The sequence below is a fragment of the Nelumbo nucifera genome, chromosome 4 (genome assembly GCF_055504915.1).
Source record: "Nelumbo nucifera cultivar China Antique chromosome 4, China Antique-T2T, whole genome shotgun sequence".
NCBI classification, from domain to species: Eukaryota; Viridiplantae; Streptophyta; class Magnoliopsida; order Proteales; family Nelumbonaceae; genus Nelumbo; species Nelumbo nucifera.
Window position 1 is genome coordinate 62,398,604 of NC_142652.1, and position 24,798 is coordinate 62,423,401.

Below are 24,798 nucleotides of genomic sequence, written 5' to 3' on the forward strand. Positions count from 1 at the left end.
AAGTAGGGGCAAATACCAATTATGTCATATTTGACTGCAGCTGATAGATACATCATGAATAAAATTTAAGGAACTCTTATCTTTGATGAATTACCACAAAAGAATGTATTATGTCATATTTGAGGAACTCTTAGGATAAAATTTGATCATCAATAATGTATTTATTATAATTGAATTTAGTATTATCAATTATATACTATTTTGATTATCTAGTGCCGTTTCTGTAGAGTGTTTGATTTATGGTTCCAAATTTAAAATATTTACTTTTTACTTCCATTAGGACTGAAACACTATAAGTTTATCAAATATTTACAGAATGCCTAGCATCCATATATAGGCAGGACTTATCCCCTATTCCACTTACACATTATATTGAAGCCAGGAAAGTTGTTCCATATTACTAACCCTTTGGGGGCGCAGGCTACCCCCCCCCCCCCATTGTTTAGGTCCATGAACCCAAAAAAAATAGTAACAATGAAAGATTTTATTGATCAAAATAGAGCGATGATGTACATCAGAGGGGAAGGATGGGCAGCCTCAGCCAGCCCACCCATGATCCTTTCATAGTACAAGTCCCCTGTTTTCCAGAGTGTAATTGCTCCCAAATCCTTTATTATTTCTTTTTTCATCAGCAACTCCTTTATTATTTCTTAGCTTCTCTGATTTTATAGCTATATTTCCATGGTCCCTTCTCAATGTTGCCAATTTGCCCAACCATCCCGTTATTACCCTTAGTCCCCTTCAATTATTAAATTCTCATAACTCGTAGCTTTAGTTTTCTTAGGCCTGCCAAGGCTGCTTTCAGTTCTACTCTAGTCAAGTTCCCACCATCAATAGGACCTGAATATATGAGCAAAATGTCTCCCACATGATTTCTCATCACTCCCCCAATACCTGATGGGACCGGATTGCCTGAACTGCAGTCATCAAAGTTCAGCTTGAAATGTGATGGCTGTTGCAGGCACCATTCCACTTCTACAAGTACTCTGTTTGGTGCAGATTCAGCCAATGTTTCAAAAGTTGTCCTGGAGGCTGACCCAGGTCAGACTGTTCTAAGTCAGCACTCTATACATTTAAATATACATGTATTTATATACATACAATGTGTGTGTGCAAATACATATTTTATCAATAAATAGTGTATAATTATGTTTTACATATAATATATGTATTATTTTATATAAATTTGTGTTTTCTAATTTTTTTTTTTAAACTTTGTATTTATAAAAATATTAAAAATTGCAATTTGAAGCCAAAAAATGGGTTTTTTTTGCAAAAATACAGGGCAAGGTGCCTACGACTCCTTGGGACACAGATCTCGAAAAGTGACCCAAAATAAATAAAAAAAAATCACCCCAATCAAACATCGGAGTGCAAAGTTATGACGTCCGAAAGTTTGCACATACATTAAGTGTGCAACCCACGATCCAGTGACCAGGTCAAACGGTCAATGGTTGAACTGCCTGGGTCAATGGTTTTTGACCAAAGGGTGGGTTTCAACAGAACCAAAACCAGAATCAAGGTCGGGTGACAGTTCGATGGTTCAACCAGCCGGATCAACAGAGGTTGAAAATACTGGATTCAACTTCTTCTTTCCAGTTTCTTATGATGCCATCACTTGTATAAGCATCAAACAAGTCAACAATTTTGGCCCAATGTGCCACCGTGATGCCATCAATGGTTGTTTGTCTTCAAGTGATTTTCCTTATCATTGAAGGTATTAAGCATTAATTTTCTTCCCATTCACACCACAAGTCTATTATGTTGCACAGGTGAAGAGTTTTCAGCAGATACAAAACTCAATTCAACAATTACAGCCAAGGAGAAACATCAAAAAAGAAAAGTGCCACAATATTCTAAATTCCCCCTCTTGTTTCAGAGTATGTAGGATGCAGCATTCAAGAATTACAGCCAAGAAGAAACATCAAAAAAGATAAGTGCCACAATATTCTAACTTCCCCCCTCTTATTGTTTCAGAGTATGTAGGATGTAGCCTTCAACAATTACAGCCAAGATGAAACATCAAAAAAGATAAGTGCCACAATATTCTAAATCCCCCCTCTTGTTTCAGAGTATGTGTCCCAGCTGAATTTCAGCAACTAGTTTGCCATTGTCTCAAACCTTTCCTGCAAAGATACACTCAATCTTTTTCTCCAAATCCCCAGCAAATAGCAAAAGCGATGACACCACAATATTTTAGTCTTTTTCTACTTCCTACTCTAGGCCATTTGGTGAATATATTCCTACGTGTTTTGAAGACAAATGCTGGAGTTTAAGTAGGTGTTTGGGATCGATGCTGTTTCCTCAGAAAACAGTGCCACATCAGAAATCAGTTTTCAGGGAAAATGCCCACTGTTTGGTTGGCCGTTTTCCGAAAAACATTTTCTCAGACCACACCTTGGAAATTGGAAAGGGTGTGGTTTGAGAAAACACCCTTTTTAGTGTTTTCCCGTTTTTCTACTGTTGCTAGCAATGGTGTGCTGATGTGGCATTGAAAAACGTCTGTGGCAGCAACAGCAAAGGTACCAAATAGAAAACCTAAGAAAAGATTTTCTGAGAAAACAGCATGCTTATGCAGCACTGTTTTCTAAGATACGCCTCTTCGGAAGAAGCATCAATCCCAAACATCGGCTAAGAAGACAAGTGGTGGCAATTAGTAAAGCTGTTAGACAGTGTATGTCTTTAGCCCCAATCAGATTGATGTACATATACATTTATTGTAAATGAATAAAAATACATTTTTGTTTCATATTAACATTGGTAAGTTTCTGTGAATTTACCCCCTTAAGCTAGACACTTACGAGACTCGCGTTAGTTTAGAATGTTCTTAGCCGTTGGATAAATTTAGGGAGTTTATCCTGCCAAGGCTGACACTGATGTGTTGCCAAAGAAGTTGGGGCAGCTTGTCTCAGCTGCTAGGGTGAGACCCAAAGCACATATAGTGTGTCTTTGGTTGAAACACTCATCCGGACCACTTTCCAATTATGCCCTGGACCTTGGAGATTGATGGGCAAAATTGAAAAATTACACATAACCCCTAGACTTGATTATAGTACTACACTGGGTATCGGATTGTGCTATATTTGATATGCCAATCAGTGAGATCCATTGAGGGCCAAAACCTGGGTATGTTGGGGCAATCTGAGAATTCACTTAAGTAGGTGATCATAGTGATAGGGATCAACTCCTTTGTCGGACAAAGTGAAAATGTTTGAGATTTGGTTTTGCAAAATATATTTATATGATATATATATAAATGTTTGCAAAAATGTTTGCAAAAGGCTTTAATTCCCAAGATCCATCCGAGCAGATAGTGACTCTGCACCTTGCAGCCAGGGGAGAGGTCATTACCTAATGGGTTTTATCTTACTTAAGTCCATTATCCTTGGATCTTCATAAGATGGTTGAATTCAAAAATCATTTTAAATGTAAATGTTGAGCCGCCCATAGTGATGTGCTCAGGGGTTCACTGCATTTAGCAATGAATTCGGCCAGGCCTTTTCACAGAGGCTAGGCTGAACCCATGTGAGCTTATGTGAGGTCATTGTGGGGTCCCACGCCATACAAATCAAACCTAAATTGGCCAAGCAACACTCTTGGGTCGTGAGCCATATAGCTGATGGGCCTAAAACCCATAATTAATATGATTAATTTAGATGTCACATGATTGCTTAAGCTGATGGGCCTTATCTCTTAATAGAGTCCAGATCCAAATAAAGATTTGGATAATCTCCTAATTTGATTAGGAGAAGTGCTCCATAAAGAGATAAAAAAAGAAGAGGCAAACTGCTCTAGAACAGTAGTCGACTCTGCTCTTTCTTCTTCTTTTGTCTCCTAAGAAACCCTAGTTCGACTACAGCTTTTATGACTAGTAAAGATCAATTTTCTCTCTAATTTTTGCAAGAAAAGTTCAGAGAAATTTCGTGCTCACCTCCCTAGTTCGATCCAAGCAATTGGATTGCAGTTTTGTTGAAAATTGCGTTGTTGAACCGGCTTCAAGATCAAGCTGCACCATCTTTAGTGGAAGCTGGTTTTAGGAACTGATTTAGGCGTGAACTTCCACTTTGAGATCTACACTTGTGGCATCCATATCAAGTATACATCTCCCTCTTTGTTTGGTTTCAAATCTAGTCGAATTCAATGCAAGACCGATCCTAGAAAAATGCAGTTTTTTCTAAACATTAGAGAATACGATTCCCGAAACGATTGGAAATTTTTGAAATTTCACCCAACCATCTAGCATGGTTCGGCCATCCATATGATGGATTCTAAACCTTCCTTCAAAAGCTTCTTCAGATTAGATGTTGATTCACCCAAGATTTGCTCAGATTAAAAAGGAAAATTTAGGCTATGTTTGGTTTGAAGGAAAATGTAGGGAAAGGAAGGGAAAGGTAGGGAAACCTTTACAAACCTTGTATCAGTTTCCCTTTCTTTCCCTACCTTTTCCTTCAAACCAAACATAGCTTTAGGGGAAAGGTTTTGGGAGGTTCTAAATTACAAAATAGTGACATTGACAGCTTTTTTCTATTGGGCCATGTTCGCTTTTCGATTAGTTGCTTATCCGAGTAAATGCAGTTACCTGAGTAAGTTTTTCCTAGGAAACACTTACCCAGGTAAGTGCATTTACCCATGTTCTTTTATTTCTCATGTAAATAAGACAATGCCCATTTTAGCCATAAAAATATATTATTAAAAGGGGCATTATTGCCTCATTCAAGTGTTGGAAACTTTCCCCCTAGGTGGGAAAGTTATTTACCTACCTAGGGGATGGGTATCACTTACTTACCTACCTAGGGGGTGGGCAAGTAAGTGATACCCAAGAAAATAAACTTTCTCTGGTCCCCACATAAATCTGAAAAAAGAGCATGGATTCTTGGTCGATGGGAATTAAAATCCCATTGACCAACTTTCCCCCCTCTCAAAATCCGAAAAAAGAACGCCCCCTTGATGCATCGTTACCTAAAAAGTTTTATACTGTATGTGTATGTGTAGGTACATGTTGATCACCACAACTGTGGTAGCACAAAAGGTGCTAAACCGATGCCACAGGGACACCCGTGACGAGTTCATAACTCGGCACAGATTGCAATGAGCTCAAAGCCTGCAAAGGCTTACGATGAGCTCAAAGCTTGAAATGAACTTGCGATGATCTCAAAACCACCATAGGCCTACAATAGACCCAAAGCCACAATACCAAAGACATACACAGAGACTGCGATGAGCATAAAGCCATCGCAAGGCTGCGATGACCTCAAATCCATCTCAGATCCACGATGAGCTCAAAGCCATCGCAAACCTATGATGAGCTCACGTCCATCGCGTCAGAGACAGAGGAAGAAGCATGTGATTCAATGACGCCGCGCGTGAGAGCACCCGGTGAGATTAAAAAACACGTGATATAATTATTGGCATTATTCGTGTCACGTCAGCCTAGGAGACTCGCAAAAGGAAGTAACAAACGTGTATTATGAGAATCCTCAAACGAAAGGAAACATCGTCCTTGAGATATCTCATAAGACACGTGGTGAAACCCTAGCGGTGTCCCCTAACAATTGACACCGAATCAAAGATTCCCTTTCCTAATGTGAGTCAAACGCTTTTGGTTCCTTCCTTTCGAGACCTCGGGATCTCCCCTTATAAATAGAGGTCTAACCCGTAACGAGAACATCACTCTACCAATCAGAGCGTTTAGCCTACCCTTTGTCCTCAGCCTTCCTTTGTCCGTCAAGGAGACCCTCGCATGTAGCCTTACCACACCACTCACAAAATTCAAAAAATTCAAAAATAAAAATAAAAATAATATTAAAAATAATATTAATAAAAATATAAACTTAAATTTTAAAATAAATGTTTTAAAAAACCTATTATCTAAAATTAAAATACATAAACATAGATGTAAAGCATATTCAAATGAGAATTTAAAAATAAAATCAAACATAAAACATTTTTTATGAATGATAATAAATTTATTAATTCAGAAACAGATTTAGAGTGAGTTCATACAACATCCCAGGGAGAGGCACGAGCTGCAGCCCCTCCTTGAATCTTACAAGTAAACTAGGAAAGAAAAGCAAGAATCACAATTGAGCCCAAATCAAGGCAGCACGAGCACATCAACACATAATTCTCCCTATTTTTGTAGGCCAATAAAAGGTAGAATGGTTGAAGAGCATGTGAACTTCTACTGATAGACTCCAACTACTCCCAAACAACGAAAGTAGCCAAACCCAAAGGCTTGCAGAAAAGGGACAAGATATTAATAGGTTGTAACAATCCTCATCGTGAGCTCTACAAAGGATACACCAATTAGGAGAAATACAGAGGAAAGATCTTCTCTTTTGTAGGTTATCTAGAGTGTTTACTTTCCCATGGAATACTTCCCAACGAAACACCATAATTTTTTGGGGAACTAGATTGCACCAAATTTCTTTTGAAGGAAAGGGTTGGTGAGTAGAAAGTTGAGAGATGGACTTGAAGAAAGAAGCACAAGTGAAAGTTCCATTGGGTCTAGGAGTCCATACCCTCTTATCTAGCTTGGAGGGATCCAAACAAACCTGATTAAGACAACCAAGCAAGACAGAAAGAGATTCAATTTCATCATCCCTAAGTCCTCTACGAAAACCAAAATCCCAAGTAGGATCTAAGGGTGTTTCCAAAGGTGAGACAAATTTTGAGACCACCTCTTTTTTGTACAAAAAAAACAGAAAAAAGCGAAGGGAACAGATCCTTTAAAGGTGCGTCTCCTACTCAAATATCCTCCCAAAAATGAACAGTGTTGCTAGAACAAACTTCATACCTGATAAAATTGAGGAATGAATTGAGGAAGGGTGTTGTGAATGGCCTTCCAAGGTGTTGTTAGGTTAGCTTGCCTTGATACACCAGCATCCCATCCATTCTCTGACCTCCCATGAATGCTTCCCACCACCTCATGCCACAACCTCTCTCTTTCCAATGGCCATCGCCACAACCATTTCCCTAACAGAGCTTGATTTTTTCTAGTTACCCTCCCCAATCCCAAACCCCCCTCTTATTTACTTCTGCACACAATTTCCCAATTAACCAAGTGATCGTTTTTTTCTTGTCCCAGCTCCCATAAGAAATCTCTCATCAACTTCTCCAATTTCCTAGCTTCCCTAACTGGTATCCTAAATACAAACAAAAAATAAGTAGGTAAGTTAGCCAAGGTAACTCTTATTAGGGTAATTCTCCCTCCTAAAGAAACATAATTCCTCTTCCATGAGGCTAATCTCTTCTCGAATTTTTCCATCACTGGGGTCCAAAATCTATTCTCCCTAGGATTTGCCCCTAAAGGAAGTCCTAAATATGACATGGGCCAAGCAGAGGTGGAACACTCAAGACACTCCGCAATAGCCTCGACCTCCCCTACCTCCAAATTTATACCCGCTATGCAGCTCTTTTCCAAATCTATTCTCAATTAGAAATACTTTCAAATCCTTTGATTAGCTCCTTTAGGTTTTCTACCTTTTCGCTAAAACCTCCTTCACAAAAGATCATTAGGTCATCTGCAAATTGAAGGTGGGTGACGAAGACTTGGTGTCTCCATATTCTCAAACCCCTAATGGCATCTTCACTGTCAGCCTTAGTAATGATCCTACTAATAACATCAGCTACTAAGGTAAAAAGGAAGGATGAGAGTGGATCTCCTTGCCTGACACCCCTACAAGCTGGAAAAAAGTCCCTCACCATACCATTTACTAGAATAGAGTAGTGACAAGTACTGATACACCCAAAAATCCAACTACACCACTTGTCCCCAAATCCACAGTTTCGCATAACCTCTAATAGAAACTCCTAGTCCACCAAATCATAGGCCTTTTCAAGATGCAATTTACAAATGAAACCTCTCTTCCTAGACCTTTTCATTTCCTCCACACACTCATTCGCAATTAAGTTCTGATTTGTTATTTGTCGCCCTTGAATGAAAGTCCCCTAGGTTTCACTAATGATAGAAGGGAGGACTGTTTTGATCCTCAACGAGAGCACTTTAGCCATTTTTTCTATAGATGCTTGTCACCAGACTAATAGGCCTATAATCTTTTGGGTGGTTGGCATCATTCTTCTTAGGTATCAAGGCCAAAAAGGTGGCATTAATTCCAAGGCTTATAATGTGATTGTTTGCAAATTCCTTAAAGACTTCAACTAAATCCTCTTTCAACACCTCCCAACAGTCTTGATAAAAACCCATTGTAAAGCCATCTGGACCTGGAGCCTTGGATCTATCCATTAGAAAGACAGCTTTCTTAATCTCTTCTTACTCGAAATCCCTTTCCAGCCACCTTGCCACTCTATCATCAATTCTTGGCCATTCCACCCCTTCCACGACTGCTCTCTCACTCAAAGGTCTTCTATAAATCGATTTGAAGTGGTCCACAAATTTTCTGGCTATGTCATCTTGGTTGGTAATCACCTCCTCTCCTATCTCTAGCTTGGTCACAAGATTCTTTCTTCATCTCCCATTTGCAAAATCATGGAAAAATCTAGTGTTCCCATCACCTTCCTTAATCCACGTTTGTCTAGATTTTTGTCTCCAACTGATTTCTTCCCTTAGTAACACCTCTTCCAAATCCTTTTTCAATTGTCTCCTTAACCTCTGTCCTCCTCGGTCAACCCATTTTGAGATTCCTTTACATCCAAGTTTTCTATTCGAGAGATTAGGCACAGTTTTTGCTCCTCAATTCTACCAAAATAATCTCTATTCCACTCTTTTATTTTGGCTCTCAACCTTTTTAATTTCTTATGAAAATCGATCCCCTTCCATTTTACCCCCCTCTCCTCCTCACCCCACCATTCCTTCACTTTTTTCACAAAATCTGGATGGGTAGGCCACATATTTTCAAATCTAAAAGGTTTGGGTCCTGTAAGAAAAAACTTAATACCTATCTGGATAGGACAGTGATCGGAGGTGACCCTGGGTAATGCTTTAGCAACCAAGTTTTCCAAACTATTCTCCCAAGCAAGGCTAAATAAGAACCTGTCCAACTTCGAACACAAAGGGGTTTCCTAAAGGTTGGACCAAGTGTAACTGGCTTGCAGCAGAGGTATTTCCTTCAATTCACATTCTTTAATAAAACCATTAAATTTCCACATGCTTGTTGTAATTACTTGTTGGGGATTACCGGTTTCATCAGAGAATCTAATGACATTAAAATCCCCGCCCAGGCACCAAGGGCCATCCCATAGCCCCTTGATTGCATATAGTTCCTCCCACATCTCATTCCTCTCTCTATAAGAATTAGGGCCATAAACATTAGTTAAGACCCATACACACCCATCCTCTACACTCTTACACTTGATGGAAACTGAGAATCTGCCTATCAATTCTTCCACTACTTCACCACATCCTCCCTCCACAGTGTTATGATCCCCCCCAAGGCTCCCCAAGAAGGAGACGAGCTCCAACCAAAACCTCTAGACCCCCAAAACCTCCTCACCCATCTCCCATCTAATTCCATCATTTTGATTTCTTGTAACAACACAATATCGGGTTTTTCCCTTCGGAGTAGGTCTTTGATCACCCTTCTCTTTCTTGCACTCCCTAACCCTCTTACATTCTAGCTAATAATTTTCATCAAGACAAAATAGCAAAAAACCCATGAAAAGGCCATAATCTCCTCATTTTAGGCCCTTCCTCCTATCCCCTCTACCACTAAATTCTAAATCTCCCTCAATGTCTGAGATTAGCCTTTCCACTTTAGATCTTTTTTTCTTCTTTGTTCCTTCCCCCCCCCCTTCCTAATACAACAATCATTCTCTTTCTTTTCTCCATCCTTTCCAGCCAATGTATGAGAAAGAATTTTACCCTGCTCACACTTATTTTGGCTACAACATCTCTCTAAGAATCCTTCCTTTTTTTAGTTCCTCCATCATTGTATAGATCAACTCCCAAATTCTATCCGCCTCCCCCTTACTACTTCCTTCCATCACCCTCTCTCCTCCTTCCACTATCACCTTCTCTCGCATCAAAACCTCCTGGATGGGAAGCTGGAATATCTGCTACAGGTATAGCAAACAAGTCAGTACCTAAAAAATAATTGACACCCATACCTAGTACGACGGGGGTAGGACTAGAATCACTGGAATTGAGTTGCTGACAGGCGACAAATGGTTTTAAGGCCTTTCCCCTTTTTGGACAAAGTTGTGAAGTAGACATGGTGAAAGAATCACTTCCTGATGATTCTTTCCCCTGTGTTTCCAACACTAGAATACCCACATCCATCCTCACGGCCGATTCTTCGCCATTTCTAGTCTTCCTGCCACCTGTCTCTTCAATCTCTTCCTCTAAAAACAACAGCTCTATATGCAAATTTTCTATTTCAAGTAAATCATTGTTGCTTTTCGGAGACAGACTTCCCAAACTTAAAGTTTCGTCTCTATCGGAATCGTCATTGTTGTTTTGTTCACTCAACCAATCTTCAAACCCTATTTTATTCAAATCACTAGGGTTCAGAAGCCTATCTGGTGAGAGATGGTTCGCCAGGTTGGATGGGACCCACTATAGAGAGCCTCGAGACTGAGAGTCTTGAGATTTTGCGCCTAAACTGTTTGACCGAAAGGAGGGATTCGGGGTAGAAGAAGATAGACGCTTAATTTCGTCTATCAGCTCATCCCTCCTCCCAGTCACGTGCTTACTTAAAGGGTCCCTTGGCCCATCTGTCTTGTAAAGGGCCTTGGGCTTAAAACTTGTAATATAAGAACCCAGCTTTAAAACCTTTACTTGAGTTGCCTTCTCCGGCCCACCAGAAAAGGGATCCACTCGATTGGGCCCATTTTCTAAGTCTTTTCCTCCCACATGACCTCTTAACAAATCACGCCCCCCTGTTTTAATGGTCAAACCAGCAACCTTCCCTGTCTGAGGTTGTTGGTTCAGCCCTCTCCCTTTAGACACTGGTATATTTTTGTTTATTTCCCCTGACACCACTTGCGCAAAAGATCTGCCATTTGTCATAGCCTTTTCTTGCTTTCTACAGGTTTGACCTTCCATCTGCCCCAAAGCTTTTTGGCTTCCAAGAATTTGTTGGCCCTTTTTAGTGAACCATTCCTTCCCATTTGAATTAACCAATCTCACAAGTCCACGTAATGCTTCTTCTTCCTCCTCCCCTCCTACCATACAAGCCTCCTTCCACAACCCTGCTTCAATGGAGGATGCTAGCCACACAGAGACAAAACTCCCCTCTATTCGTAGCTCTACCTTTCGTGGAATGTCTTCTGGCTTCACACCACTTAGCAAGATTGCTACTGAATAAAGATCACCCCAAAAAGCTCCTTTCAAGATTCCTCCACACAACACTGCTATAGACTCTGCTACTTGTTTCCACATATGAAATGGCAAGCCTATTACACGCACCACCACACCATCTTCGACAAATAGATCCTTGGAGTTGGATGTTGGATTCCATTTAAAGACTGAATGATCCAAAATCAGCCTCAACATTGACAGCTGATATTTCTAATTCATTCTCTACTAGATCTAGGAGGGCTTTACAGTTATCGAAGGGGGTTACTATGAAGACACTCTTCAGCTTCAATCTGGTTGCCAATAAGTCAGCTACCCTCCTCCAATCATTAACCTTTTCCTTGGCTTGTATCATAAACTTACTATCCCACTCTTCTCTCTCTAGACCTCCCACCATTCTGCATTGGCCTTTTGTTTTTGCCATGACCACTGGCCCTTGTTCTACCCTATTGTTGCTGAGATATGCCTTATCCTCCCTTATGGAGGCTTTTTTATCATTTGCTACTCTTTGAGCTAAAAACTCTTTGAGCAACCAGTCAACTTCCCCACATTTTTGGCTTTGTTTTCCTGCTGGTAGACACACCAGTTGTCTTCGTCCCTTACCAAAAAATTCAGCCAAAAAATATCTTCTCCCTTCTAATGTACTAAAATCCTGCCAGTTTATCTGCTTACCTTTTGAATAGGCTCCAACTATGAACTCTCTTAGCCACTCGATCACTTCTAATCCTTCCAGCAATATTGTACCCTTTTTCGCTTCCCTTCCCTTCAGGCTTACCTTCCCCTTGATTCTCATCTCTTCGAACATGAAATTTTTAGCTTCTATCTTCAAGGATCTCCTCCACTGACCTGCCTGCACGAACTCCATTACACTTCTGCCTAATCAGAAGCTATTCCTTTTTACAGAAATTATGTGTTAATTGCAAATACAAGTCATAGGTTGCTTCAAATATTATATGACCCAAAGGTAACCGGAGTAGGGGAAGACAAGGGGAAATGGCTTTTCAAGAAACAACATATAAAACATTTTCAAGCATGTAAACCTCTAATGTCTTTTTTCACTCAATTGCATTACTTCAAGTAGCTAATGTAAATTAAAACATATTACATTCTTGATTCTATGAGCCACCTTTGTGCCATGCCCCTCAAGGCAAGCCCAAACAAGTCAAGGTTAGGTCTTAAATTCTTAGTTTTCACTCAAAAATAATGATTTTATAGTTTTAATTACTTTTTAAGAAGACACTTTATTAGAATGAATGAATGAACAACATTACCAAATTGGGGGTTCTCGGAGCTTCGGTGAGCAAGCAAAGAAAGAAAACATCGGCTGAGGCGCAAGGCACATCAGGCGCACCAAGCGTGCGCCTTTTGAAAGGGCTACACCTAGGACCTAGGTGAGGCGCATACCCTAAAATGCGCCTCGCCAATGCGCCTGAGGCACGCCTTTTAAATCACTAGAGAAACCCAACAGAGGCGATGCAGGATGCCAAAGTCTTATTAAGGTTCCAACTAGTGAGTGTTGTGTTATACCACAGAATGGCAGATGGAGTCAGGACAAGATGCTTAGGGCCCAAAGAGGCAGAAGTAGTCTTGAACGAAACTCATAGAACTTACTTTGGAGATGTGACTGCAACACTTTACAGGAGACTACAGAGGTTGGGGCATTATTGGCCAAAAATGAAAACAGATGCGGCCAAGGCTCAAAACGATTGTGAAAAATGTATACTAGAGGTAGACAATAATGAGTGCCTCATAGTAGGTGTCACAGACTGAAGAAACATGTACATAAATTACATTGAAAACAACACCACTCCGACCGATCCAATTATGAGAAGAAAACTCTTAGCAAAAGCCAAAAGGTTCTATCTACATGACGGAGTGCTGTATAGAAAATCTTACACAAGAAAACCTCTGCGCTGCTTAGCCGGTGAGGAAATAGAAGAAGCATTGGACGTAGCCCATAGTTTTGAACCAGCTCCACACCAAGGACAAATGGCCTTACACAACCACATCTTGCACTTAGGTTTCTGCTGGCCTACAATGCTAAAAGATACCCAGAAGCATGTATGAAGATGCCACAAATGCCAAGTACATGGTGAGCGAATACCTCCACCCCATTATCACACCATGGCCTTTCCATACCTAGGGGGTAGATCTGATAGGCAAAATAGACCCACCTTCCAAGGGATATTGCTTTATCATAGTAGGCACCAGAAAAAGAAAATCTATGGTAACAAGCATCCCTACACTTAGCGATCAAATGCCTTGGCAAAACCAAGAAAATTTTGACAAACCCAAATGCACTGATACACCTTGACAAAGAAAACCACTAGTAACTATAAGGGTGATGGAATACCACAAGCACTCACTATCTCGAGTTGCGATGAAATAACCAAGTCAGGCTAAACAGTCCAAATGGACTTCATGCGTGATGGCACACACCATAGTTACACCGGATTCTTAATACATACATAAGTTTGGCACTCCTAGAATGTGATGACAATAGCCTGACTACGACAGGCACATCTATAATTGTGATGAGCAATTTACATACCCCGCTATAGACAATAAACAGCCAAGTGATGTCATAGCAGGCAACAACAATAATTTGCCAAAAATATGTGTACAATCAAATACCATGGTTAAGGCAGGGAACAGATGCTATGACACCCGAATAGCATTTTAACTCCTTGCCATAACCCAATCATTAGCAACAGATGTTTGTTTTCATAGGATGCATACACAGATTGATTGACAAACGGAATCGCCCATCACAGCCCTACTAATATGAAGGCAGAAAACAAGAAAGTTGACGAAACACACAATATGAAAATTGTTCTTTTTATTCAAAATGGTTCTATACAACAGATAAATACAAAATTCTACTCATACCATTCAGACCTCATACGAGCTATCTCCTCCAAGCTCTGTCGTTGCGATCGGATCTCTGATATCTCCTTATCCTCCTCCTCAAATTGCCATATTATTTTCTGTTGACGAGAAGCCTCATCGAGCAAAGCATTCATCTTCTTCCTTAGCCTTTGCAAGATTCACCTAGACAATCCTCTGGCGTAGGCAGAGGTCATTGGAAGCTTGTGCAATTAGAGATTTTGACTCTTTGTGGCCAACATTCCAAAAAACACGTGCCAAGAGAACGACTCTCTCCTCTATCCAATCCATTTTGAAGCAAAAAGAGGTGAATGATGCACAGGTTCTCATCCAACGGGCAAAAAGAGACCATGAGACTTCATCTATCAACTGATCCATAATGTGGTTCATCAATGCTGCTATAGTGTTCAAAGACGCTACCATGACCACTGGTGGGACATCACCAGTTAGTAATCACCCTTTCTGAATGATTAATGCCATAGTCTTTGCCACAATCCGAGAAACAACGTACTTTCGTTCCCACAAACACCCTGATCGAAAACTGGATCAGAGATGGAATATCTAACAAGAACAAGCTCATGCTTTAATTTTAGACTTACCAATGCAAGTTCTTTAGAATACGACATGGGCTCGGCTTGTGTTGACATTTCATCGTCCACCGAATCAGGTTCGGACCGAGTCGCAAGGCATACATGTTGCTCCATCGAAGCCTTGGAAGATTGGAGTCGCACAGCTGAGACCTCTTTCATAAGTTTCAAAATCCTCATGGTCAATAGCATAGTTTTCAAGGCACCAAGGCGAGGCGAGGCAACAAGGTGGCGCCTTGTCACCTAGTTGCCTAGGCAAGCGCCTAGACTTCGCCTAAGCGATGGATTTTTTTTAAGTGAAAAATACATATCCTAGGTAGTTCCCAAGGTTCCATAACCATCTTTCCTTAATAACTATCCATATTTTTCATAAGAAAATTATAACCTTCATGTTTATGTCTAGAAAATCAACATATTTATGAGAAGAAAAATAAGAAAGAAAAGAAAATTCATTAAATATGGGGACTGAACCCCAATTTTTGTTATAGAAAAAGAAAAAAGAAAAGGTGGAAGTAGAAGAAGAAGATGTGGAAGAGGAAATGTGTTGATTAGACAACTTTAAGTTTTGCCCTTACTTATTGGTTCAAATTCTGAAGTCTTTGAGGGTTCAATACAGCAGTTAGCAATGTTTATGTTGATTAAACCCTAACAAATAAGAAAATAATAAAAAGAAATTAGTTTATAAACACAAAAAAATTAATATTTTTGTTTAATAATTTCTATTTTATAATTATAATCTCAAAAAAGTAACAATATAAAAGTATTTTATAAGACAGTATACAAAACTGCTAGGCGACTGGGTGAGGCGAGCCTCCAAGGGCGCCTTGTCGCCTAGGCATCGCCTTGACAACTATGGTCAATAGGTGCAGACTCCTGCTTGTGCTGAGATTTGGTCACCATATCTCCGTGAGACTGCTCGAGAAATACGGCAGCAGCCCTCTACTCAAGCTCCCCTGCTCCTTTCTTCAAGGACAAGGTTTAATTTTCTTCGCCCGTCCACCAGCAACACGAACAGTAGTGACAACAGTAGGAGGAATTGAGACTACTAATTGCACTAACTGTCTCCGCTCTCTCCCCAACTTCAGGAGAAGAAACTGGGTGGTCCTGATCATCACCCTCAAAAACCCTCTTTTGGAGCATCACCAACTGGTTGATGCTCTGCATGGGGCACTGAGATGCTGGAAACATGGACCGATTCACCAACTAGCCCAGTACCGATGGCCAAAAAGACCAAGGCACTCTCGCAGCCTTGTGCCTTTTCTGAGAAACAGGACGATTACTTTCACCGATTTCAACAGAGGACGCTTGCCCTTCCGGTTAGCGCCCAAGAACTCCTACTCCTCCGTACCAACTTGAACAACCGGACGAGCACCTGATTAACAGAGGACTTCCTCCTCCCCTTGCTTTGCTGCATTACCCGGTGGCGGGGGACATCACGTGACGAGGGTGGGGATCAACAACCATGAATAGTTGCAGCTCACCAAGAAGAGAGCATAGATAACTCTAGCGCACAAACTTGCAAACCTCGACCCTCTTAAAACCAGCCAAAGGGAAACGAGAGACACCAAGAAACCCCATGTGGTTTCAACTACTCCAGAAGACATCTTCACCTGTTGATCGCAAAAATTGCGATCCCATATCATCATAATCGAACTAATAGAGAAGTCCATCAGGACGGTAAGTCGCCACTTGCACTTCCCCAGCACGATCAAGATATGCGAGAACCCCCGGCCAGAGAATGAGATCTCCCCTTCCTCTTCATCTTCCTCCTAACCCCCCTCCTCTTAAGGAGGCTTACAACTCCTTGTGTTCGGGAGGCTTACACCTGATGCATTCTAAACTACGCCTCACGCCTCTAGGTAGTGGAACGCCTCGCGTCACGCCTCCATGTTTTAAAACATTGTCTACCAGTGCCCTGGGTGGAAAGTCACCTCATCGAGGCATTGGCTCCTTGTTTGCTGAAAAATTGTTGCAACTCTGCGCTCTGCTCAAAATGCTAGATCAGCATATCAAGGTGATCCTGGTCTGACGCTCGTCGCGCTCCTACCACATTGATGTTGACTCCCTAGGTGTGTGCGGGGAGGGGGTTGGTCTCCACCTAAGTTGGCATCCTTTTAGCGAAGTCATCCAGCTTCACCTTCTGTACGAACTGTTAGACAATGTATGCCCTTAGCTCCAATCAGATTGATGTACTTTTTGACATTTATTGTAAATGAATAAAATGCATAATTGATTTGTGTTATTATTGTGTGTTTCTGTGAATACCCTTAAACTGGATACTTAAGAGACTCGTGTTAGTTTAGAATCTTCACGGCCATTAGATAAACCTCCCCAGGTTTATCCTACCAAGGCTGACACTAATGTGCTGCCAAGTCAGTTGGGGTGGCTTGTCTCAGCTGCCAAGGTGAGACTTGAAGCACATGAAGTGTGGGTTTGCTTGAAACCCTGAACCGGACCATTTTCCAGTTATGCCCTGGACCTTGGAGACAGATGGGCAAAACTAGAAAGTTACACCTAACCCCCAGACTCAATTATGGTATTGCACTAGGTGTTGGATTGGGTTGTCTTTAATATGCCAATAAGTGAGATCCTTAGTAGGGGCCAAAACCTGGGTATGCTGGGGCAATCTGAGAATTCACCTGAGTAGGTGATCGTAGTGACAGGATTAGCCCCTTTGTCCGACAAAGTGAATGATCAGGGAATGCACTTTCTCTAATGGAAACCTAAACTGCCAGCAGTTAATTTCAAACTTATTGAGATTTGTATTGCAAAATATATTTATACAGAGATGTACATATATATTATGGTTTCACAAAATGTTTGCAAAAGGGTTTTAGTTCCTAGGATATACGTCAACAGAGAGTGCAACATTGTATCTTGCAGTCGAGGGAGAGGTCCTCTCTTATCGGGTAGTGTTTGATCATTATGGGCTGAGAGGTTAAGTGTAAGACCATTTAGGGCTTTTACCTGATGAGCTAATCTCACATAAGTCCATAGTCCTTGGGCCTTCATAAGGTGGTTGGACCAAGGGACTATTGCTAGACAGTACCTTTGTCAAACAAAGTGAATGATCAGGGATGCACTCTCTCTGATGGAAACCAAAACTGTCGGCAGTTGATTTCAATCATTGAAATTTGTTTTGCAAAATATATTTATATATAGATATACATATATATATTACGATTTCAAAATGTTTGCAAAAGGTTTTAATTCCCAAGATCCATGTGAGTAGAGAGTGCAGCACTGTTCCTTGCAGTCGAGGGAGAGGTCCTCTCTTGTCGGACAGTGTTTGATCATTATGGGCTGAGAGGTTAAGTGTAAGACCATTGAGGGTAATACCTGATGGGCTAATCTTGCATCTACCCATAGTCCTTGGGTTTTTATAAGGTGGCTTGACCCATGGACCATTTAGTGTAAATGTTGGGCCCATTAAGAGCCAATGGTGATGGACTTAGGGGTTCGTTGTTTCCTACAGTGAATTCGACCAGGCCTTGTAACAGAGACTAGGCTGAACCCATGTGGCTGATGTATATATCAATGTTTGGGTCCCACGCCATACAAGGATACCCAAATGGGCAGCAGTTTGGAGGAAAAGAGAGCACATGGACTTAATGGCCCTTACGCCCAAATCGAACTAGTTTAATTTGATTAATTAAAAGAGGGGTGGATATGGGATTTAAATCAGCAGATATGATAAGGGATTGTCCCTATCCACTCAGAGAGTCCAGATCCAAATAGAGATTTGGATCAGGAAACTCCTAATCAGATTAGGAGGGCTGATCTTTATCTGTAGATAAGATAAGGGATTATCCTTATATCTTAAAGAGAGTCCAGATCCAAATAAAGATTTGGATTAGGAAACTCCTAATAGGATTAGGAAAACCTCTCTTTAAGGCTATAAAAGGAGGAGGGTGAACCCCAATTCACCTATTCTGATTATAGTTACAAGAGAGAAGACAGCTCCAATGAGACTAACGCCATCTTCTGCTCTAGCCTTCTCCTACTACTGCCGCCATTGCCAGTTCGTTCTCCACCTGTAGGAGTGATCAAGAAACATTCTTCATATCAGTTTTTGGTGAAAAACTAATCTGACGTCGTGCTCAGTCACCCTCCATCGAATTCTTGTTGAAGAACCACCTGCAGATTCTGCTCCACCCTACGTTGTGTCATCTTCAGTGGGAGCAATCTTTGGCGTTTTCCTTGGGCGTGAACACCTTCGATGGAAGTTACTGTTACTCCGTATCAGGTACATCCCTCTCCTACTTATTGGTTTCATATCTGGTCTGGTTTAGGGTTCAAGATTGATCCTTGAAAATGCAATTTTCTAAAACAGGGAATGTGATTCCCAGATGGGAGAGAGAAATTTTTGAAATTTCGCCCTACCTACCTATAGGGTTCGGCTATCCATATGATGGATCTCTCATCCCTTCAACTATTTAGTGTAAATGTTGGGCCTACTAAGAGCCCATATTGATGGGCTCAGGGGTTAATTGTCTTCGGCAGTGAATTCGGCCAGGCCTTGTAACAGAGGCTAGGTTGAACCCATATGGCTTTTGTGGAGATCAATGTTAAGGTCCCACACCATAAAAATAGAGCCAAGCTAGCCAACAATTAAAAGGAAGTGAGCCTGAAAGCTTAATGGGCCTAAAGCCCAATTCAAACTGGGTTTAATGAGATTAATTAAAAGGAGGCAAATTTGAATTTAGATCTGTTTCTAGATCAACAAGAGGATAAGATGTCTTATCCACTTAGGAGTTCAGATCCAAATAAAGATTTGGATCAAAAGAACCCTCTCCCGATAAAATTAGGAAGCTGATCCAAGAAGGATTATAAATAGAGGAAGAAATCTTTCTATTAAACACTTTTTGCGAATCTTAGATCTTCTCTCTGTTCTTGCCGCCCTACCCTGTTCGATCTCCAGTTCTTGGAGTGATCAAGATTGGATCTTAATATTGTTTCTTGCTAAAAGAAACAATCTTGAAGTTGTGCTCACATCCCTACGTGATTCTTGCTGAAGAATTGGGGTTCTGGCTGAAGAATTTATTTGTTTATCTTGCCTCACCCTAAGTTGTGTCATCTTCAGTGGAGGAAGGATTTGGTGACTCTTCAGGCATAAACACCTGCGTTGGGAACTACTGTTGATTCCGTATCAAGTATATCCCTCCCTTAATCCTGGTTTCAGATTTGGTCCGGTTTGTTTCAAGAACGAACTTTTGAAAAATGCAGTTTTTCTAAATCGGGGAATAAGATTCTTGGAAGGGAGAAAGTAAATTTTTGAAATTTCACCCAGCCACCCTACATGGTTCGGTCATCCATATGATGGATCTCCCTTCCCTTCAAAACAGCTGTCGGAGTGAGAAGCAGTCCATTAGGTCATGTCATGATTCGGCGACTGGTGGAAGTTGCACCATCTCCCTTCATGCCTCCCTTTCTTAGGGTCAACTCCTGGTGGTGGTGGTGGCAGGTTGATCAACTGATCCTCCACCAACTTGTTCATTATCATTATCACTTCATCTTTGGTGCAAGCAAAAGGAGTAGTTGGAGGTAGCGAGCTATTTCTTTTGGTTGTCGCCACGGTAATAGGGCCCCTGGCTAGGCCCCCTGTTGTTCCGAGGCCTCTTGTCGATAGCATACGCTTCGTTCTTTCCATACTGTGATGATGTCGAGGTGGACTAGGATGTGGTACTCTTGACAGTGCGTCATCCTCTCCACTCACTTCCACAACTGGCTGAAGGTCTCGATCTCGATGTTCTCAATGTTTATCTTGTAGGGTAGTTGCATGCCCTACATGCACTGTCCAACAAAACTCTTCTCAATGGCATGTTCATCGAAAGCAGAATGAGTCAATTTTTGGAACCTCGTGACATAAGCCAAGAGGTCCTCGCCTACACTGTTCTGTGTTGCGTAGGTTTGCCATCAATCTCTGCTCTGAAGTGAACCATTTTGACAAGAATCTCTTTGCCAACTCTGCCCACAAGTTTATGCTACCCGTGGTCAGATTGACAAACCAGGTGTATGCAAGTCCAGTCAATGATTTGGTGAACTCTCTAACTTTTCAGGTCTCCATCCAAGGCAAACGACCCCAAGGCGTCCTCGAAATTATTCACATGCTCTTGCGGGCTCCCTTTCTACCCATCATACTATGGCCACTACTGGGACGAGACATAACCGATGGGGTAAGGTTTGTATAAGATCCGGTTAAAGTAAGGCTTCTGGAGGACAAGTAAGGCTTGGACTCTGTTTTGGCTCTCCACCATCAGGCCTTGGACATACTCCTTAGTTCGTCACGGCTGATGGGTTCTTCCGTCGTTGGGTTGATTTATGGGGTGACACGGGGTTGCTCCACGGTGGAAAAGCGGGTTCTTTGTGTCGTATCTTGTGCAGGCATAGGATTGGCTCTGGTCGAGTGTTCATTCATGTTGGGGTTTGGGTTGAGACTCGAACTCATACACTTTGTTAGAAAGGATCTCAATGTCGACCTACTCATCAATATGTTCTTTAGGGATGGGTAGAAGGTTAATCCTACGGGCGACCATCCTTCGTGATCAAGGAAGAACCAAAGATTCTAATGTAAGTAGGGTGGTAAGGCTACGTACATGGGTCTCCTTGAAGGACGAAGGAAGGCTGAGAGCAAAGGGTAGGCTAGAGGCTCTGATGGACAAAATGGTGTTCTCGTTATGAGATAGACCTCCTTTTATAGGGAGAGATCTCGAGGTCCCGAAAGGAAGGAGCCAAAAGCATTTGACTCTCATTATGAAAGGAAATCTTTCATTCAGTGTCAGTTGTCAGGGGAGCACCGCTAGGGTTTCGCCATGTGTCTTATGAGATATCTCAAGGACGAGGTTTCCTTTCGTCTAAGGATTCTCATAATGCACATATACTACTTCCTTTTGTGAGTCTCCTAGGCTGACATGGCACGAATGACGTCAATAATAATCTCACATTTCTTTTAATCTCACTGGGCACTCAGTCGCACGGCGTCAGTGAATCACGTGCTTCTTCATCTGTCTCTGACCTACTATGAACGTGAGCTCATCGTAGGCTCGTGATGGCTTTGATCTCATCGCAGATCTAAGATGGATCTAAGCTCATCAAAGCCTCGCAACGGCTTTATACTCATCGCAGGCTCGCGATGGCTCTGAGTTTGTCTTTGGTATTCAGGCTGTGGGTCTATTGCATGCTTGTGGTGGTCTTGAGCTCATCGTAAGCTCATTTCAAGCTTTGAGTTCTATTGCATGCTTGTGGTGGTCTTGAGCTCATCGTAAGCTCATTTCAAGCTTTGAGTTAATCACAAGTCTGTGCAGACTTTGAGCTCATCGCAAACCTGTGTCGAGTTATGAACTCGTCACAGGTGTCCCTTCACAATCGGTTTAGCACCTTTAATGCTACCACAGTCGTGGTGATCAACATGTACCTACACCATCACAAGGTTGCGATGAGCTCAGATCCACGATGAGCTCAAGCCATTACAAACCTGCGATGAGCTCACGTCCATTGCATGTCAGAGACAGACGCAAAAGCACGTGATTCACTGATGTCGTGCGTGACAAAATGCCTAGTGAGATCAAAAGACACGTGAGATTATTGACATCATTCGTGCCACGTTAGCCTATGAGACTCACAAAAGGAAGTAGTATACGTGTATTATGAGAATCCTCAGATGAAAGGAAACATCGTCCTTGAGATATCTCATAAGACACATGGTGAAATCCTAGCGGTGTTCCCTGACAACTGACACCGAATCGAAGATTCCCTTTCCTAATGGGAGTTAAATGCTTTTGGTTCCTTCCTTTCAAGACCTCAGGATCTCTCCCTATAAATAGAGGTCCAAGTCGTAACGAAAACATCATTCTGTCAATCAGAGCCTTTATCCTACCCTTTGCCCTCAGCCTTCCTTCGTCCTTCAAGGAGACCCCTGCATGTAGCCTTACCATACCACTCACAATACGAGTGCTGGATGTACTTTCTTTTGTTTTGATTTAATGAAACTTTTCTATTTACTTATCAAATATATATATATATATATATATATATATATATATCCCTAGGTTGAGACATGTCTTCTTCATAACTATTGCACATTAAACAAATACTTAGAAGCATCTAACCCATGAGTATACCTACCTTGGTGGGATTGTGTTTCCCTAAACGCCATAATATCTTCCAACAACCCCTTTTGTCTAAGTGTTATAAAAAGACTTAACTATAAATTTTATGTCTCTGAATTCTTTGCACCATCTCATATCAAGTTTGCTTGTGTCTAGCTTTACTTCTTCCTATTTTGCAAACAAGGCAGCACAGTCTACTAGTTCTCTAAATAACAGTGGGCGTCTGAAAGTTAAGCGTCATACAATCTAATATCCTCTCTTTTCAAAACAATGACTCATTGAAATGTTCTTAGAACTTGATGCATAGACACAACTTTACATCTCCAAACCATTCGTCCTCCCAAAATCTTACCCTATTACCTTCCTCCTACATGAATTTTGTGAATCTAGTCATTTCTGGTTCATACATTATAATTCCTTTCCAAATGCTAATCCCATACGAGGATGATACTTCTGTAGTATCTCATTCAAAACTCAACACTCCACATTTGCTTAGAACTACTCTCCTCCAAAGAGGATCCTTCTCCTTCTCAAACCTCCACATTAGGGATCCATATTATAAAAGTTAGCCTCAGCTAGCCATCTCATATAAGATAGCTGAATCGTTACCCTTTGGGGATTAAACTCTAAAAGGTTCTCCTCTATAAACCTCCTCTTTTACAAACCCATCAGCAAAAAAGTTAGCCACTCTCAGCACCTGTAAACCACCCCGAGCTTTGATGCAAGTTTAGCAATTTCCCTCATCACATACATCTGTTTCCATGACCCGGTTTTCTTAATCTTTAGCCACCATATTACTACTTGTGAATCCCCTTCTACTACAATGTCCCTGTAGTTTAATGATTTAGCTAGTATTTGTCCATTTGACAACAGTATATCTGACTTCTGTTCATCCCTTTGTTTTGCCAATAGTAATGTGTTATAGTAGTATCAGAGCTCCTGAAATACAAGTACTCCTGAACCTTTCTTCAAATTCCAACACTTGTACATATGAGTGATGCTTAAAAATCACTCATAAACAAACAAGTAATATCCTCATTTGTTCTATTCTTTTAGGTTAACCAAGTATAACCTTGTAGTTTGATGTTACCTATTCCACCCCTCCACTTTCGTAAATGATGGAAAGTGTATGTGATATATAAATTTTTTTTCAAAGTCAATTTTACCCTCTCTAGCACCTTCTTGCATATTATATGGATAACAAATACCCTCATTTAAACTACTTTACGGGGCATTTTTTTCTGCCATAACATTCAGTTGGGAAAGAAAAGTACCCTAGTCGGTTTAGGAAAAAAATAAAATAAATTTTGAAATGATAAGACAGAATTTTGTGTTCATTAAATGAGGATACTTTCATTAATTTCAAAATATATATTTTGTAAGGAAAATAATACATTATTATCAAGGACACTTTGGTAAAATAACTATTTGTCTTAATTCCATCTCTCCACTCCTGTTGTAGTTTTGCGGTCAAAGGGGACACACGTTATTATAAGTTATTAGATAAACCCTGAGGATGGCACAAGTATTTGACCAAAACACCAGGGATTATATAAATCATTTACCATAAAAAAAAAAATGCATCTAGGTGCTCCACCAGGTTGACTGGTGGCCTTGGCACAGGGCATTAAGGTAGATGCCCCCATTAAACCTGTAACCATCCAAGTAATACACAATTCTTGAAGCCACACTCAAAGAAGAGAAGACAAAAGAAGAAACAATCCTGTCATCCAGAAAAATGCCATCTTTTGAACAGTATATTATTAATTAGAAAAAAGAAAAAAAAAAAGAGGAATAGAAAGATATAGATAGGGAGATGGAGTCAACAAAAACACTGGTTAACAAATTGTCAAGATCTTCCAACCAAAGTAGTTGATCCGCTCATCCAAATTTAGTGGACGATCACAAAAATATACTCAAATTATTAACCAAAAGAACAATAAAGACAAGAGAGAAAAGGAAA

General features: G+C 40.9%; 2 protein-coding genes across 3 annotated transcripts in view; both read right to left on the reverse strand.

Annotated features, from left to right (window-relative positions):
* LOC104589980 (phytochrome-associated serine/threonine-protein phosphatase) overlaps window positions 1–24,798 on the reverse strand; it is a 39,022-nt gene that overhangs the window by 1,639 nt on the left and 12,585 nt on the right. The gene's annotated exons all lie outside the window — the stretch shown is intronic.
* Window positions 2–24,794, reverse strand: LOC148800599 (uncharacterized). Its single transcript, XM_088903582.1, has 2 exons — window positions 14,740–24,794; window positions 2–14,670 (listed from the first exon to the last, which is right to left on the reverse strand). Exon 2 carries the CDS (start codon window positions 11,450–11,452, stop codon window positions 10,514–10,516), a length of 939 nt encoding a protein of 312 aa, XP_088759708.1. The 5' UTR covers window positions 11,453–14,670; window positions 14,740–24,794; the 3' UTR covers window positions 2–10,513.